The sequence below is a fragment of the Pocillopora damicornis genome, chromosome 9 (genome assembly GCF_964200805.1).
Source record: "Pocillopora damicornis chromosome 9, jaPocDami1.2, whole genome shotgun sequence".
In the NCBI taxonomy this organism is placed as follows: Eukaryota; Metazoa; Cnidaria; class Anthozoa; order Scleractinia; family Pocilloporidae; genus Pocillopora; species Pocillopora damicornis.
The window spans coordinates 15926633-15941545 of NC_142678.1; the positions used below are offsets into that span (position 1 = coordinate 15926633).

General features: G+C 38.7%; 1 protein-coding gene across 7 annotated transcripts in view; it reads right to left on the minus strand.

Moving 5' to 3' along the window:
* Positions 1–14697, minus strand: part of LOC113682797 (gamma-aminobutyric acid type B receptor subunit 2) — a 19367-nt gene extending 4670 nt beyond the window's left edge. The window contains exons 1-11 of one of the 7 annotated variants that reach the window (XM_089182422.1): positions 14392–14490; positions 12018–12206; positions 7609–7933; positions 6045–6182; positions 5396–5566; positions 5166–5279; positions 2994–3059; positions 2069–2269; positions 1574–1789; positions 1365–1428; positions 541–621 (exon numbers count right to left, since the gene is read on the minus strand). In XM_089182422.1, coding sequence (XP_089038548.1) covers positions 541–621; positions 1365–1428; positions 1574–1789; positions 2069–2269; positions 2994–3059; positions 5166–5279; positions 5396–5566; positions 6045–6182; positions 7609–7851 — 1294 coding nt within the window. In that variant the 5' untranslated portion in view covers positions 7852–7933; positions 12018–12206; positions 14392–14490. Of the gene's footprint in view, positions 1–540; positions 622–1364; positions 1429–1573; positions 1790–2068; positions 2270–2993; positions 3060–5165; positions 5280–5395; positions 5567–6044; positions 6183–7608; positions 7934–8041; positions 8331–10081; positions 10317–12017; positions 12792–14391 lie in introns of those variants that run through there. The other 6 variants (XM_089182421.1, XM_089182419.1, XM_089182418.1 and 3 more) reach the window with 6 other exon arrangements.
* Positions 14698–14913: the final 216 nt, after the last annotated feature.

The window sequence follows — 14913 nt, forward strand, 5'->3', positions numbered from 1 at the left end:
TGGTAGGGCCAGAAGGGAAAGTATTTGGGTTGAGATCATGACGTACGGACCGACTGCAGCGAGGTCTTTACTTCGCGACCGAGAGCCAAATATTTTCCCGTCCGGCCCGACCTAACTCAATTAATGAGCATTTTATCATATGACCACAGAGTGATGAAAATTTCAACCTAAATAGGACGAGATAGATGGGCACACGCAGCCACACGAGCACAAAAAAAAATTCTGAAATCAAAACTTTTCCTTTTTTTCGGAGTCAGAACGAGAAACTCCCATTTCATTGAAAGACGTGACTTTTTAGTCTCATTTCTGTTCTCCTTTGAATTTTTGCAACAAAGCAGCGTGAGCGCAGCAGGGTCAGACGGCTTTTTTCCGGACTGGCTCACGTCAACCCGTTCGGCCCTGCACATGTCAGCTTTTATTGTGGTTTTCTACGAGATGCGCACGCGGGGCTGGACGGGTCATATGATAATATTTGTTGTTCTAGAAGAGAGTTTCAACAATTTACAAACCAGCTACACTGGCTTCTTACTCTCAACTTACCTTTCCAAACGAACTTTGACGACTCGATGACCAGCCTTTCGTCTGAAACCGTGTAGTTACCAAGCATTTTTATCTCTTGATCTGAATGTAAACAATAACAACAACGGCGAACTACAGAAACTATTCCATTGTCTGCATCATTCATAGAAAAACGTAGCATTTTAAATGTAATTAACATTATTAAGCGTAACAAAACTAAAAAAATTAATCCACGCTTACGATGCAGTAAGAACAGAAACAACAACAACAACAATGATGAAGCAATTTTCGATTGAGTGATGGAAAACCAAATCCAAAGTAATCACAAATACCGATTAGATCAAAGGCTAACATCATCGTTAGCCAAGGAGAACTCATGGTAAAAACAGCCAGCCAGCTTGAAGCGCGGGAAAACGCGAGTGACCGAGTTGGAATTGGTTTTGGTTTTGTATTTGATTGGTTGAGCAAGCGGTGCGATTTTTCTAGACCAATCACAGAGCAGAGTTAAAGCAAAACCAAAGCAATCCAGAATCACTTGCGCTAGTCAATTGAAAACTGCTCTGGATGCATGATTGAAGATGGACTATTTTCAGCGTTATTCATATCTGAGTAATGATGCCAACCAAATTCACCCTTTAATTCCCATTAGTGACCAAGACAGAATTTCTCCTTACAATATCAATACAATATCAACCAGATAAGTGATGAGAATAAAGAAAAGATCAATTTGGCGATGATTAGTTGATTCAATACTAAATTCTCTGAACTAACATCATAAGAATAGTATGGTAAATGGTAAGAAGAATTACAAATTTGATTTGGGAGTTAAAGGGTTACGTTCTTACCTTGCATTTGACCGACTGTTATAATTCCTTCCCTTTCTCCTTTATCGTTAAAGTATACTTGTCCCTACCAACAAAACACTCATTAGAATGCTTTCCGATTGGTTGTTATAAAGTCAACACCTCGTCAATTATAACGTCCAATCAAAGGAAAGCCTAACATCTCAAGGAACCAATGAGATCTTAGAGTGACGCAAAGTAGGTTCTCTCACCGAAAATCCACGAAATGAGACATTGGATAAAGACTTCTTAAACACTCCTGCCATTTCCGAGTCACTGTAAGTAAAATCTGCCAAGCTTTTATTTTTCGCTGCGAGAACCTCGGCTGAACGGTTTAGAGCCAAAACCATAGCAACCAAGGCGTCGTGCGCAAAACCAGAATATAAACCAAGCTCGTCAAATTTAATTTTCCATGCATGGTACGCACCCTGAAATAAAAATTCAAATAATAGTTATCAGAAAAAAAAATACTGCAAACAATTGTCCGCATTCGTTGGTAACCCATATCCTCAGAATTCGGTCATTCGCACCCTCTTTTTCTTAAGCTCTTTTGACTGTCGTGTGACTCCTTCCTAGTCCTTACTCTATCTTAGATCAGTTTTTGTCCTACAATGGAAAGAAAGCCTGTTACTTGAAAGCCTTACTCAAAGGCCTAAGCCCCAAAGCCGCGAGATCTGTCTTGTCTTTTGATCAACATTGCACCATACCTCGCCTCCTATCATGCGTGGGGAACTGGGTCCAAATTTCAGAAACTCCGTTGTGACGTAATTACCAAAAGCCTTCATCACGTGCCTAGCCTCGCAATTTTGTTTGGACAGGACTGCTGGATGTGCGTTCCACCAACGCGACTGATACCATCCTATCAACATCCAGACATACCTCTCACCATAAAGCTCTTGCTTGTACGCCTGAGGCAATCGAGGTAGAAAGACAGACAACAAAACATGGTTAATTCCTTTCTCGTGATGGAGAGAGCGGGAGACAAGTAAAACAGGTTAAACCACAGACCTCTGTGTTATGAGCCTGGTACATTGCCATGCTTATCAATAGATTCTCCAGTTCGAAACAAGAATTGCAGTTCTAAAATATGGGCCAGTTACCGAGAGGGGGGCCTTTCAAACAAGAATTGCAGCTCTAAAATATGGGGCCAGTTACCGAGGGGGGGGGGGGGGGGCATTGGGATCTATAAGAAACCGCAAAACCGTAGACAAAATCATTCAAAACCGCAAAAAAATTGGATCCAAACCGAAAACCGCATGCAAACCCGTCTAAAGCGATAAATTTCACATCCCAGTTATTCAAAACTCTGGTGGAGTGGAGCATAAAGAGGTTTCGCGGCTATTTAAAATCAGTGGTATAATTGCTGCTCAGATCGAAGAGCAACTAGAACCCAAATAGGAAAAACCGAAAATCAAATCGGACACCAAATTCGTAAATCGGTTTTTTTTTTTTTTTTTTTTTTTTTTTTTTACATATGCCGAACACCAAATGCTTTAAAACGGAAAATCCGCAAACCACAGTGACTACCCTACAAAACCTAAAAACCGCAGTTTTCTGGCACAAAGCCCGAAAAAACCGATCTGAAAAATAGCCAAAACCACAAAACCGAAAATCCCATTCCCCCACAGTTACCTGACAGAAGACTTCGACAGCTTTTTCTTCAGAGAAAAGTCCAACAATAATTCGAGCATCTCTCGCCTGGGTAAAGAGCGAGAGAAAATGTGAAATCAGACAGGATAATATTCTTTGTATCTCGAGCGTGACCTTCTTGGTGGGTGTACTGCGTATGAAATACGGTGTGTACACAAAATATAGATATTTCGTTACTTACTTTACGCAACCGCGGGCTGCTTTTCACGCGGCAGGTGCATTCTAAAGAATTTAGAATCTAGTACTCAGAAAACCTCTACCTTGAATATTAATCGGATTTTCATATTTTCGCAAACCTGAACCATTAGGTTTGTACTTGCTACCTTCAGAGATAAAAAAAAATCGATTTTTCGGTAAAATTTCCGCACGGCCCCATACTATTGTAAAAGAAATCTGTTTTCCCAATGGCAATGTATTGTTTTTGTCACTATTTTCTCTGTCCAAGAACTGAATGCATAATGTAGTATGGGGCTGTGCGGAAATTTTACCGATTTTTCTTTTATATGACAAAACTGAATTCAAACACACTCAACCTAACGTTTCTATTAAAAAAAATCTGAAATATTGAAAAGCACCCAAGTTACTTAGAAAAACGTATTTCAAACGAAAGTTTAGAAATCAGGAAGGTGTCATAATCTCGGACCTAGGCGAATCCTCTAGGGGAATTTTAGCAGCAACTGCTCATGTTGAGGCTCGATTTTCGTGTTATTGCCATATTTTGGTTACATCGCGAAATTTACAAAATTCACTAGTGTAAGTTGTTTGCCGTCCTTAGAAAAATCAAAAGCGGAGGAAAGTCCTTGTAAAAAAAAAAGAAAGAAAGAAACAGCAGGCCCAAAGAAGAAAGAAAGAGTACCATTTTGTCAAGAAAAGAAAAAAAATCCTGTGTAAAAGTGACTGGTACAAGCTAGCGGAGCTCCACGCTGGCGTCCAGATTTCGAACAAAAAAATCGCCGTCAAACCAAAATTTGCCATACATGATGTTAAAAACAAGGTTTCCTTTTCTTCATGCAAGCACCAGCCTTGATACAAAAACATTAACAATTGCCTTGAATTTTAATTTTGAAAGCTATACGACGATTCGTTGTCTTGCTCCTCAGCACGTTTTGCGGTTTTTCCATTTTTGGCGCGGGTTTTTCCTTTCCCTTTGAAACTTTGCTCATTATTGTGTCTTCCTCCTCAACGCTCCACTGAGCGATCGAGATGAGAAAAAAAAAACATCTCTGCAGCGGGTTACTTTTACCGGGAAATCTTGATCCATCGTCATTGAGTCCAGGAGGTCCATTGTCCTATTGGTTTGCGGTTTTAGGAGGCGAGATAATCTCCTGGCGTGGCGCGAGTTGTTTGCGAACCTTTGTGAGCTAACATCTCGTATTTGATATTTGCGGGAGTACAACCACTTTGAACGATTTTTTATGGTATATTAATTTGACCGATTTTCGTCAAATTTTGCCTAAACATCCTCTGAATGATGGCAAACGAAAGTTTGTGGGGAAATTTTGATATTTGGAAAATTTGTCCCGTGGAGTCAATGCAACACGCCTCGCATATTTTTACTCCAACTTTAAATGCCGATATTTAGACAACCAATCAGAACATCGAAAAAGCCTGACACCTTTCGTTGATTGAATAAGATTGTGATAAATTCAATAGAAGAACTTTCGGTCGTTTCGCACTTCACCGGCTCCTGACACTTCCTTAAAAGAGGGGTCGCTTGAATTATATTTTTGTCGTAAACTGCATTTATTAAGCTTTCTTCTGATATATAGTTTGCTAAGATTTTAGTGAAACTTGCGTGCGTACGAATTTTTTCCCGAAGGACACCCGAAGGACACCCGAAGGACACCCTAAGCAAATCTCACAAAGGCGAGGGGATCACGGATACCCCAAGGGTTTCTCTAGCAACGCCCCTGGTATCTCTACACAATGAGATCCGCAAACCTGAATTATATGGTGTGTACGTTATTAACTTAAAACGAAAAAAGGTAGGAGGACCACGGATACCCCAGGGGTTTCCTAAACCTCGCCCGTGATATCTCTATTCAATGAAATCCAAGAACAGAGAGCAACTGAGTTTGGTTTTGTGTTTTTGTGGTCCCCTGCATTCAATTGTCTCTGGTGGGTTCCCGCTCCAACCCTTTGATACAGACACACCTTCAATAACTTGATTAGAGATTTGCGGTCTTCTTCCATTCCATCTCCAAGAAATTCTTGAGCCACTACTGACATATCGTTTTTCTCAAGCAGCTTTGTCAGACTTGCCAAAGCCTTTTAAACAGTAAAAAAAAAATTAAATGTTTTTATGGTAATGACACGTTACAACACATTAATTCATGGCAAACTCAGTACGTCACACCACCGAAAGGAAAACTGTTTTTACTTACAGCTTCATAATAAGGCTCTCTCTCTGTTAATATAGCAATTCTCATCCATTTGAAATACTTAAGTACAGCCACGCGCCCAGAATTATGCCCCTTCTCTGGGGGAACCGTTCTGAAGAAAAGTGGGTACTTTTGCTTGTTAGACAAATAAATAGACGACGCCCCATAGCCGACCTGCAGGAGACGAACGTCATTAGTCTTCATCTACAGAGAAATCTTTGAACCATTTTGTACAGGGAACTACAGTTTGTAAATGTCGGCAGCCGCATATATGAAAGTGTGGCCTGGTGCGCAATATGAGAGACACAGCAAACATGAACAAAGTGTCGAGTTATATGAGACAAATATAGCTAGAACACTCAACTTGTGCGCTTAGCTCGGGTGCGCAGCGCATGAGCTCATCTCGGGTCATACACTGTGCTCTCCCCTCGCAAATAGATTGAGCACACACGACCATTTCGCGCGCCAGTCTTTTTTCGAATGTTTTTTCGTTTTTTTTTTTGCGCACACATCATGACTAATAATTTCGCGGCCTAATCGCCCATAATCAACTCGTTCAGTTATTATCGTCAAGCCAACTTCAATTACTGCCCATGGAAAAATGTTACTTGAGATTGACTGCTTTCAAACCCTCTTAATACAATTAAATCACCTGTATCAGGTTTAAAAGGTGAGAGCATTCGGCAATTGGTCCAGTTGCAGCACTACACATTCCTCCAAGGAGCATTATCTTCGTAGGAGACTCGTTAACACTTTGAAACAGAGCCTGGACTCCATGACCCAGCTGACACTGAAAAGCGAACAAAATAAATGACAAGTGAAATATTGTCGAGGACGAATCACAGAAAAACTCGCTGAGAAATACAAAACGAGATACCTAAAAGGCTCGCTACAGACGGAATGGGTACAAACGTCTCATGATTAAAAATTGTAATGCAACGAAGTTCAGAAGCAAACGAAGACTCTGTTCACAACTTGAAAGATAAATTTGAAAAAGCGTTTCCACTCTGAAAAAAAAACAAAACAAAAAAAAAAAGTTTCCCCCCCTACTGAAAAAAAACTAGTAAGACATTTTCAGCATCCCTGGGCATGCGCATTATCAGGGACACAAAGATGCAAAAAGCGGTGACGTCAGCGTTCATGAGAAGCCCGCTTTTCAAATGGTTTCTAGTCGAAAACGCTAAGCCGGCGTTTTAAAATTTACCCCCTTTGAGAGCGATTTCGAAGGCTGTTTTAAAATTTTTCCTTTATCGCTAAGACGTGGGTCCGGCGTTCTCGATTATCCACTTTAGGAGCGTTATTGGCCCAATCTTTAAAATTTAGTTCACGTCTTGAGTTATTTAATTAAGGGCGAAGAAGACATCTTCGCCTTGAAAAAGAAAAAACTCTGACGAGTCAACTTTTAGCGAATGTTGTGCGTTATCAGTTTAAAAATTTATCCTCAAGGGTAAAAACAAGGCCATGCAGGATAAAAACAATGATTATTGGACGAGTGTCGTTACTCCCATAACATTTCTTGGAAATCAAGAGCACCTTTTTATTTACGAAAAATTTGCATTGGTGTCTGGAATGGTTAATGGCGGATTTCCTGCTATTTTCTCCTACTTATCTCTCTATCTCGCCGTCTTTCTGTTTTTCCTCCCTATTATCCGAGATTGATAATAACACGTGACGAACAACCATCGCGGAAACTTTAGAAAATAATCGTTTGTGTTCTGTCGCAGCGCACTTTCAGTTTGTTGCCAGTATAACGGAACACTGTGTCTCTCAGTGGTATTCATAATGCATGCAATTTTCACAGAGCTCAAGTAAAGATTTTATACGGGCATATACAAAGGTGTGAACAAGAGAAGAACGAAGTCGACCAAACAGAAAATTAAACGAAATAAATGTGTATATGAAAACATGTCATGTCGAGCGTGATTATAACAACAAAAATAAAGAGAGACTGCTGTTATGAAAAATCATCAAACTACCCCGGCTAATTAAGGTATAGAATTTAAGTGTGTCTCAATCGACTTTGAAGTCTACATAATCAAACACTGTCGTTTTCGTCCTTGTTACATGCCAATTTACGACTGTTGATTATGAAACCGTGTTCTATCATAACAGAATATCTGTTGCTATATATTTCTGTTAGCGAGAAGATTGAAATCGTTTTAGAAGCTAGTTTAATTGGAATTGATATTCTGAATACAGACATATTTTCTACAGACCTTGGTATCCCTCCATTCGATCTCCAATTTATAGCCGGGAAGAAGCTGCGAGCGCTCGTTTATGGTTCGAACTGCTTCATTTACGGTCTGGATGATTCCCGACGCGTTCTGAAAAGTGGTCATTTTTCCTGAAGCATAGAACCCTCCAATGGTCAGAACTTGTCTGTGGTTACTTTCCAAACCTTGACTTGTTTTTATTGCGAACAAATACGGGAATAATTGAAAGTACAACCAGAAAGTCATCTTTGATCTAGGCAGGACTTCCTTCGGATTCAATCCGCGCGCATAGTCCAAAGTAGTGAAATATAATCTTCTCTCGATCAATCTGCGAAGAAAAGTACAGAAGCATCTGTATTACTGCTTGTAGTCTTCTTAGCAAGGGAACTGAATTTGAATAAGATCATGAGCGAGATATTCGAAGCGAGCAATTGACTGTTTGAATCCGAGTCCATAATCGGAAGGACAGGTGCAGTTTGATTTTTTCATTAACTGGCCACATACGCAGAATTCATCATGAAACACCGGTAATGAGGACTAATGAAACTTCTTCCTGAAAAGAGAGAGATGAATGCAACCAAAGTTAGCATCGCAATCGAATAATATTTAGAAAATTTTTTCGCATGACATTTGATAATGTAAAGTATGTCCGGAGACTCATAAAATAGAAACTGAAAACTCTAAAACGTTGCATTAATTTGTTTAAGTGTTTACTCAGATGGCTTGTTACTTGACGTTAATGAAGACTGCTATTCATGATAGCTTCTTTATTCAACAAAAGTCAAAACGTCATTGTGAGCCCAGTAGAAATATTTCATCATCTCTCTGCTGCTATCCTTTAATTTCTAGAATAAAAATGAAACTAATCAAAACATACCGCAAAAAGAATTGATGATATTAAAAAAGCGATTTAATCTCACTCGTTTGTTTTGCTGAGTCACTTCACGTATTTGACTTTTTAGAAGCATTAGTTATTAAGGCCACTTCTAGACGTATAATTTACACTTGTAAACTCGTTCATACGCACGCAAACAACTAGGGGAGATTTTTAACTTTAGAATTTCCAAACGCGCGAGTTTTCCGTCTCTCTCTAGTTCTCTCTGCTACCTTCTTTTGTTATCGAGAACAAGTTTCTCGTTTTTAATGTTTTGCAGCTGCCTTAACGATCCTGAATAAATTGTACTTCTGGTCAGTAGTTGATCTCTTTTCACTGGACTCGCGTTCATGCAAAAACTTCGCTGACCTAGTTGCAAGGGCGCCTCTTCTAGATAGAAATCATTAGGCCGTTCATCAACACGAAGACTTACTGGAGCCGAAGTCTGAGACAGTCAATGGACCTCGATATATCTTTGTAAGTGGTTTGTTTGAAGGAAATAAATGTTTTTCCTATATGAGTTTCAAGCCTCTGTTAAACGCTTCGTAAAAGTCAACGTTTTTATGTGATAAAAGTCTGGCTAAATTGGCATATGGTCTAGAACAAGGCGGTTAACGGCGATAAGTTTATTTAAATAACATCTCTTTGCTTTTGTAGTATTATCGCCACTCAAAAGCAGAATGTGTTTTAGTAAAGAGTATCAAGTTAAGTTTTCTTCACCTAGCCAAACTTGAATGTATCTGTACTTGCGCGCACCACCATTCTTAGTTCATCAATGTTTCTTTTTCTTGCATTCATTTTGCATTCGTCGGTATCGCGCGAGACAAAAACATTTTTCCGCGTTCTCTCAAGTTCGACTCGCGCATGGCCAATGATTCGCTTGCCGAGTAACTCTTTCTTTCTTGATTTCTTTACCCTCTTAACGCTACGTTCGCTTCACGAATTCTTCTGATTATACATATTTTCTGCCTCGGTGGTTGTCATTGTAACAAATGGTCACAATTAAATGATCGGACCGCCCTTTCTGTAAGGGAAACGGGTTTCTTCTGACAAACGAAACTGGGTCAATTTTTTTCTGGAGCTGAATAGACGCGAAATAGAGCAAATTACGGGCGCGGGTCTGTGAAGAGAAAACCGTTTACTCAATTTATTGACATTTAATTTAGCCTGATAAAAGCAAAGCGCCCTCAATTCGTAGATTCGCAACAAGTTAGCACGGGTGCAGTGTTTGCATTTGTCGGATCTAGGAAAGCACACGGGAAGGAAGCGCAAAAATAAAGATATTGCCGTTGTCAATGTCTTTGTTTCCGTGTTCAGTGCTTAACATTTGCCCCTCGCTTGTCTCCACTCGTCTGGCGGCCTGTGCTAGGCTCTCAATTAGAGGAAACGAGCAAAATGATGGACACGAAACACGGTGGAGGTCATGAAAAGAAAAGGAACAGAAGTCGTTTGTCGTTTGCAAGCTTCACAGCTCATTTTGTATGACTAAAAGCCTCGAACACGCGTCTGAAAACCTCCTCCTCCTCCCCCAACCCCAAAAAGAGGTGACAACTGTTCCAACGTTGTTACCCAAGTGTCAAGGTAACCGGATAAAACACTTACTTTATCGTGCCGCCCGACAGAGAAACAAGAACCAGTACTTAACACGAATTCGAGCCAAGCACCGCAAGAAGTAGAAGTGTATTTAGGGCAATTCAAATGCGGATATAGAATCAAGGTGCGCCAGTACCGTAAATTCTCTTTGGGTCACAAACGGAAACTGTGTAATAAATGCAGTTATCGAAAAGACGTCGAGCCAGCTTTACCGCGAAAACTTACGCAACTTAGGTTTGCTTCTAATCCTTTAACCCCATGAGTGATTAACATATAATTTCTCCTTGCAATTCCAATACTCTATCTCGTAGACAGGTTATGAGAACAGGCAAGCTCATCAGCTAGTGGCTTTTATGTGCGAATAAGACCAAATTCTCCCGTCCAATTTACGCAGAAAAGTATGATAGTAAGCTGGGAGAATTAATCATTGGATCTTGCGAGTTAAAGAATTAACCTGTCGGCAGCTGATAATATTTAGCATGATTCGGTGAGTATTGTCTCCTCATATTTCCTTCTTTTAAAATTCAATCAGACTTCAACCTCATTGTCACATGTCTGCAAATTGGATTGCGCCGAAACGTGTTAAATTTCCCCATCTCCTGGTGACAGCAATTAACATTTGTATTCACAGTTATTTTTGTTCTTTTCGCGGTAGTCGTATCTTGTCGAGAAAAAAGACTTCTTGCCTACTATAAACGTTAACCGTCTGTATGGAACAGTAGTCAAAATGGCGACCGAAAACAAGTTATCTTACACGATGAAAGAAAAAAAATTGTAAAATGCGAAACGACATTATTTTTCAGCCTAAACAAACATCTGGTTAAGTGAATCCTCAAAAGATCACTACAAAACCGGTCCGTTACTTGAAGTTGGTATAAATTTCCTTTGAGTTAACAAAAAAATTTAAGATCTGAAAATACATTTATCTTTTTCAACAACACGTGGTTAAGCGTAACCAAGAGAACACGTGTTTGATGAAACTATAGAAGGTGTGACTCTGATCCCAGTAAACTCTTTCGAAAGAAGTGATCCCAAACTGGACGTAGTACGAAGCATTTTGACCGAAGTACGCGAAAGCAACTTCGAGAATGTAGATATTCTTTCAGGGAAGATTCCTGGAATTATTTCCAGTAGGCATAATACTCGTTTATAAAAACGGTGCCAGCAAGGGAGAATTTGGCGTCTCGTCCAAGCACAAGACACAATGACGCCGGCTAGGTATTTCAGATATCTCTAAACCACCCTGCTTACTCTGCTGAAACGCTGCGTCTCCAACCGTAATCTCTCCGAAAAAAGCTTGCTTTCTCAAAAAATTAACCATTAAAGTGTACCTTTGAGGATTTGCGTCGGTCGACAAAATTTCTGGTCTCTAATTATTCACCTGTGTAAGTAAATAATTATAGCACGACTGTTTAAAGGAAGTTGGTTTTAATCTTAGAAGACTATATAGTCTAACTGATCGACCGCTATGGCAGTTTTCAAAGCTGAAAAATCTCCACAATATACGTGGAAATAAGATACTGATGGGAAAAGAGAAACGAGCATTATTGCTACATGAAGAGCTTATCCGTCCTCGACGTATCACCGAAGGGTGAAATAATTCAACTTACAATCGATGCCGAGTAAATTTTCTTAATTTTTAAAAATTTTCCTTCATACCGATTTCACCTTTAAAGTATGTATAACAATAATGGTAAAGTAAGAGTAAAATTATCGAAATAAGACTGGTTCTAACCTTCAAAGACTCCTCCTATGTCAATTTTACAAATAATTTTGTACTAGGTACCTAAATTTGTAAAACAACTTGGAATAATGCTGCACTTTATCAGCAGACGTTTTCTCAACTTTACAATTTTTGGGGGTATTGCACCTTCTCTTATCCTGCTGGGAAATTTTAATCTATGGACCATAGAATGATAAATAAAAGCAACTGAGAAAAACTTACCTGCTATGTCACTTTGCATAAAAATTACCAGAGGTCGAACCTGTGTTATCTGGTTCAGCTCCACTTTCGCGTTCGTCACAACAATGTTTTCACTTCCAAGCCAGCGAGGACAGGTTTGTCGACGGTGAATTGTTTTTTTCACCTCAGTTTTTGAATTGATTCCCAGATGCCAGCAGAAAATTGCAATACCTCAGTACGATACGAAAACAAATTAAACTGTGTGTGGTTTAGTGTGAACTCATCAATTATTCAACTTGTGTTTGTGTCAATTTCCCAAAAAAAAAAGACAATTCTTTTTCAGTTTAAAAATAATTTTTCGTTTGAATTTGCACACTTTGTTCAGTGATTTTATGATTTATTAGCACAAGGAAAGGACATATCTAAATTTTTTTAGTTTTAGGGGTAATCGTCACTTATTGTGATGATAAAGCTAAAGTTGAGATCGGCAGTGAAATTCAGTTAATAATAATGATAAAGAGACAAAATATAACGCATGAAACAGTCCTGCCTTTTCTGAAGAACCAAATCATCAAACCATTATCGTCTTAACGAAGAAAGTTCAGTATTAATGAAAGTAAATGAAGACTTGATTCTCAACAAAAGTTGATTTCAATGGACAATCTTCAGCAACTTTCAAATAATTCACATTTCATCATCAAAACATGACAGACTCAACCCATATCTGCCAAAGCTATTTCAACTGCGGGTCCTTGCCTGTCAAAACAAGAGTTTTGTCTTTCGTCTTTTTAATTTCCGTTCCAGCTTTTAAGCCTTGTAACTGGAGATGAATGCAGCTGCATAAATTATGATAATGTCTTCTGTCAATTGATTTGGAATACTTGGCAAGCGAGACATAATTGTCGATACGTTTTAGTTGTTCGAAACTGCCAAAATGCTAATCTAGAAGGTTCAGAGCTAGGTGGTTAACTAAGCAAAACGTTAATGCTGTCCCGTGTTATTTTCGCACATAAATATTGTCCAAAAATTCCCTTTTCTTCAGACTTGTCAACTAATAATAGCAGTGCTGAATTACAAACCCAAATGAGTTCAAAATTGTCGCTCCGCTTTATACCTTATATTAAAAGAAAATTACAAACTGGAAAATTAGTCGGTCATAACCACTTCCAGATGATATCTTATACCTGTAATACAACTAACATGTCAAATTATGTGAAATTTTGAAAGTTAGTGAAGAAAAGATGTAATTTTTTTTACCCAAAATCGCTTCGAACATTTTCCAATAGTTTAAATAACCTTCAACCCGAGGAAAAGCTCATGGAAATAGTTAAAATCTACTCAATTTGAAAAATTATATGAATGGTTTGGAAATGTTCCACTAATTCTAATGGGAAATTTTTTGCCAAAAGATTAGGCGTATGAACTGAGTGGTCGACTTTTCTCGCACGAGTCACTCGAGTGTGTTATTGGTGTTTTCACGAAGGTGAAATCTCCCGCAAAAAACTTAGCGGGCCGAAGCCAGATAAGAAAAGAAATCTGACTGAAGACAGATTGGTCGAAATTAAGCCGTTAAGGGATAATATTACCCCAGAGGGCGGCAAATGGATATCAGATAAAGCCTTCCCGAACAATGGTACAAAAGTAATAATAAACCGCCGATTAAAATTAAGCTAAAATTGATAAATTTCCGGCATCTGGTATTCGATCACCTTTTTCTTTAAGATTTTGAACAAAGTTTCTATCTTATGGTCAAAAAGCTATTCATTTTTGGTCGACGTTCAAATTAATATAAATTTGGAAAATTATAATTACCGAATGTCGCGAATTGACAAATTACTCTAACCAGAGCGCATGTCATTTATTTCATAATTTTGCAATTTCAAATGTTTACATAGTCTGTGAACTTCCAGAGACATTAACGGCAGATTCATGTTTACTTAAATCCTTTCCGTTCAAGAAAATGAATAAAAAAGTAAACAGTCACGAAATAGTTTTTCCGATGAATAGTAGAGTTCTCTCAAAAAGGCGGAGTCAGTTCAAAATTTTATTCATCAATGAAGATAATCGATATTTCCCGCACGCCATAATCCAATCTTGTCGCCTGCATGTAGCAAGCCAAAAATAATGGTACTAGTACGAGTTATTCATCAGACAAAACCAACGCAATTATTTTTTTACTTATAAATTACCTGAAAACAACTAGCACTCTAACTAACTGAGTATAGTAGTAGCAGAGAAAACCACTATTACCTGAGTATATCAGTCTATTTTCCTTCCGAGTTCCCCTTGTTGTGGGAAAAAAATATTTTTTTGCGCATTTGAATCTCACAAATAGGTCGAAATGGTTACATATCAAACAAAAATACCAAATGTGTTCCTTTACCGATGAATTACCAAACAATAATGCACTTTTTACCTTAAGAGTAAGCGGATTCCTCGTCGAGGTAGCAAATTGTTATTCCCTCCGAGGTGAGTCACTGACGTTTTCTGCACTTCTAATGTGCTTAGGAGTCTATTAAACAAGAAAATAGTCGTGCTTAGAGTCACGTAACTCGAGAGTTAAATTGACAACCTCACCTCCTTGTTTTATTTCTTTTTTCTTTCCATTTAGCTGAACAAACATTGTTCGGAAATAGAATTTGAGTGTTCACTTCCCGCTGTAAAACTTAGCGTGCTTTCTTTCCTCCAAATACATAAATGCTTCCAGATTCATCGATCATCTGGCGGACGGTTCAATCCAATTTACGAACCCTTGAACATCCCTTGAGAGACCAAAACAGAATTTCTCCTTACAACATCAATATAATATGAAACAGACAAGTGATGAGAATAAAGAAGAAAATCAAGGAGGGAATTATCAGTGAATCCAACACCAAATTCTCCTAACTAACTTCGTATGAATTGTATGGTAGACACCAAGGAGAATTTACAATGAGAT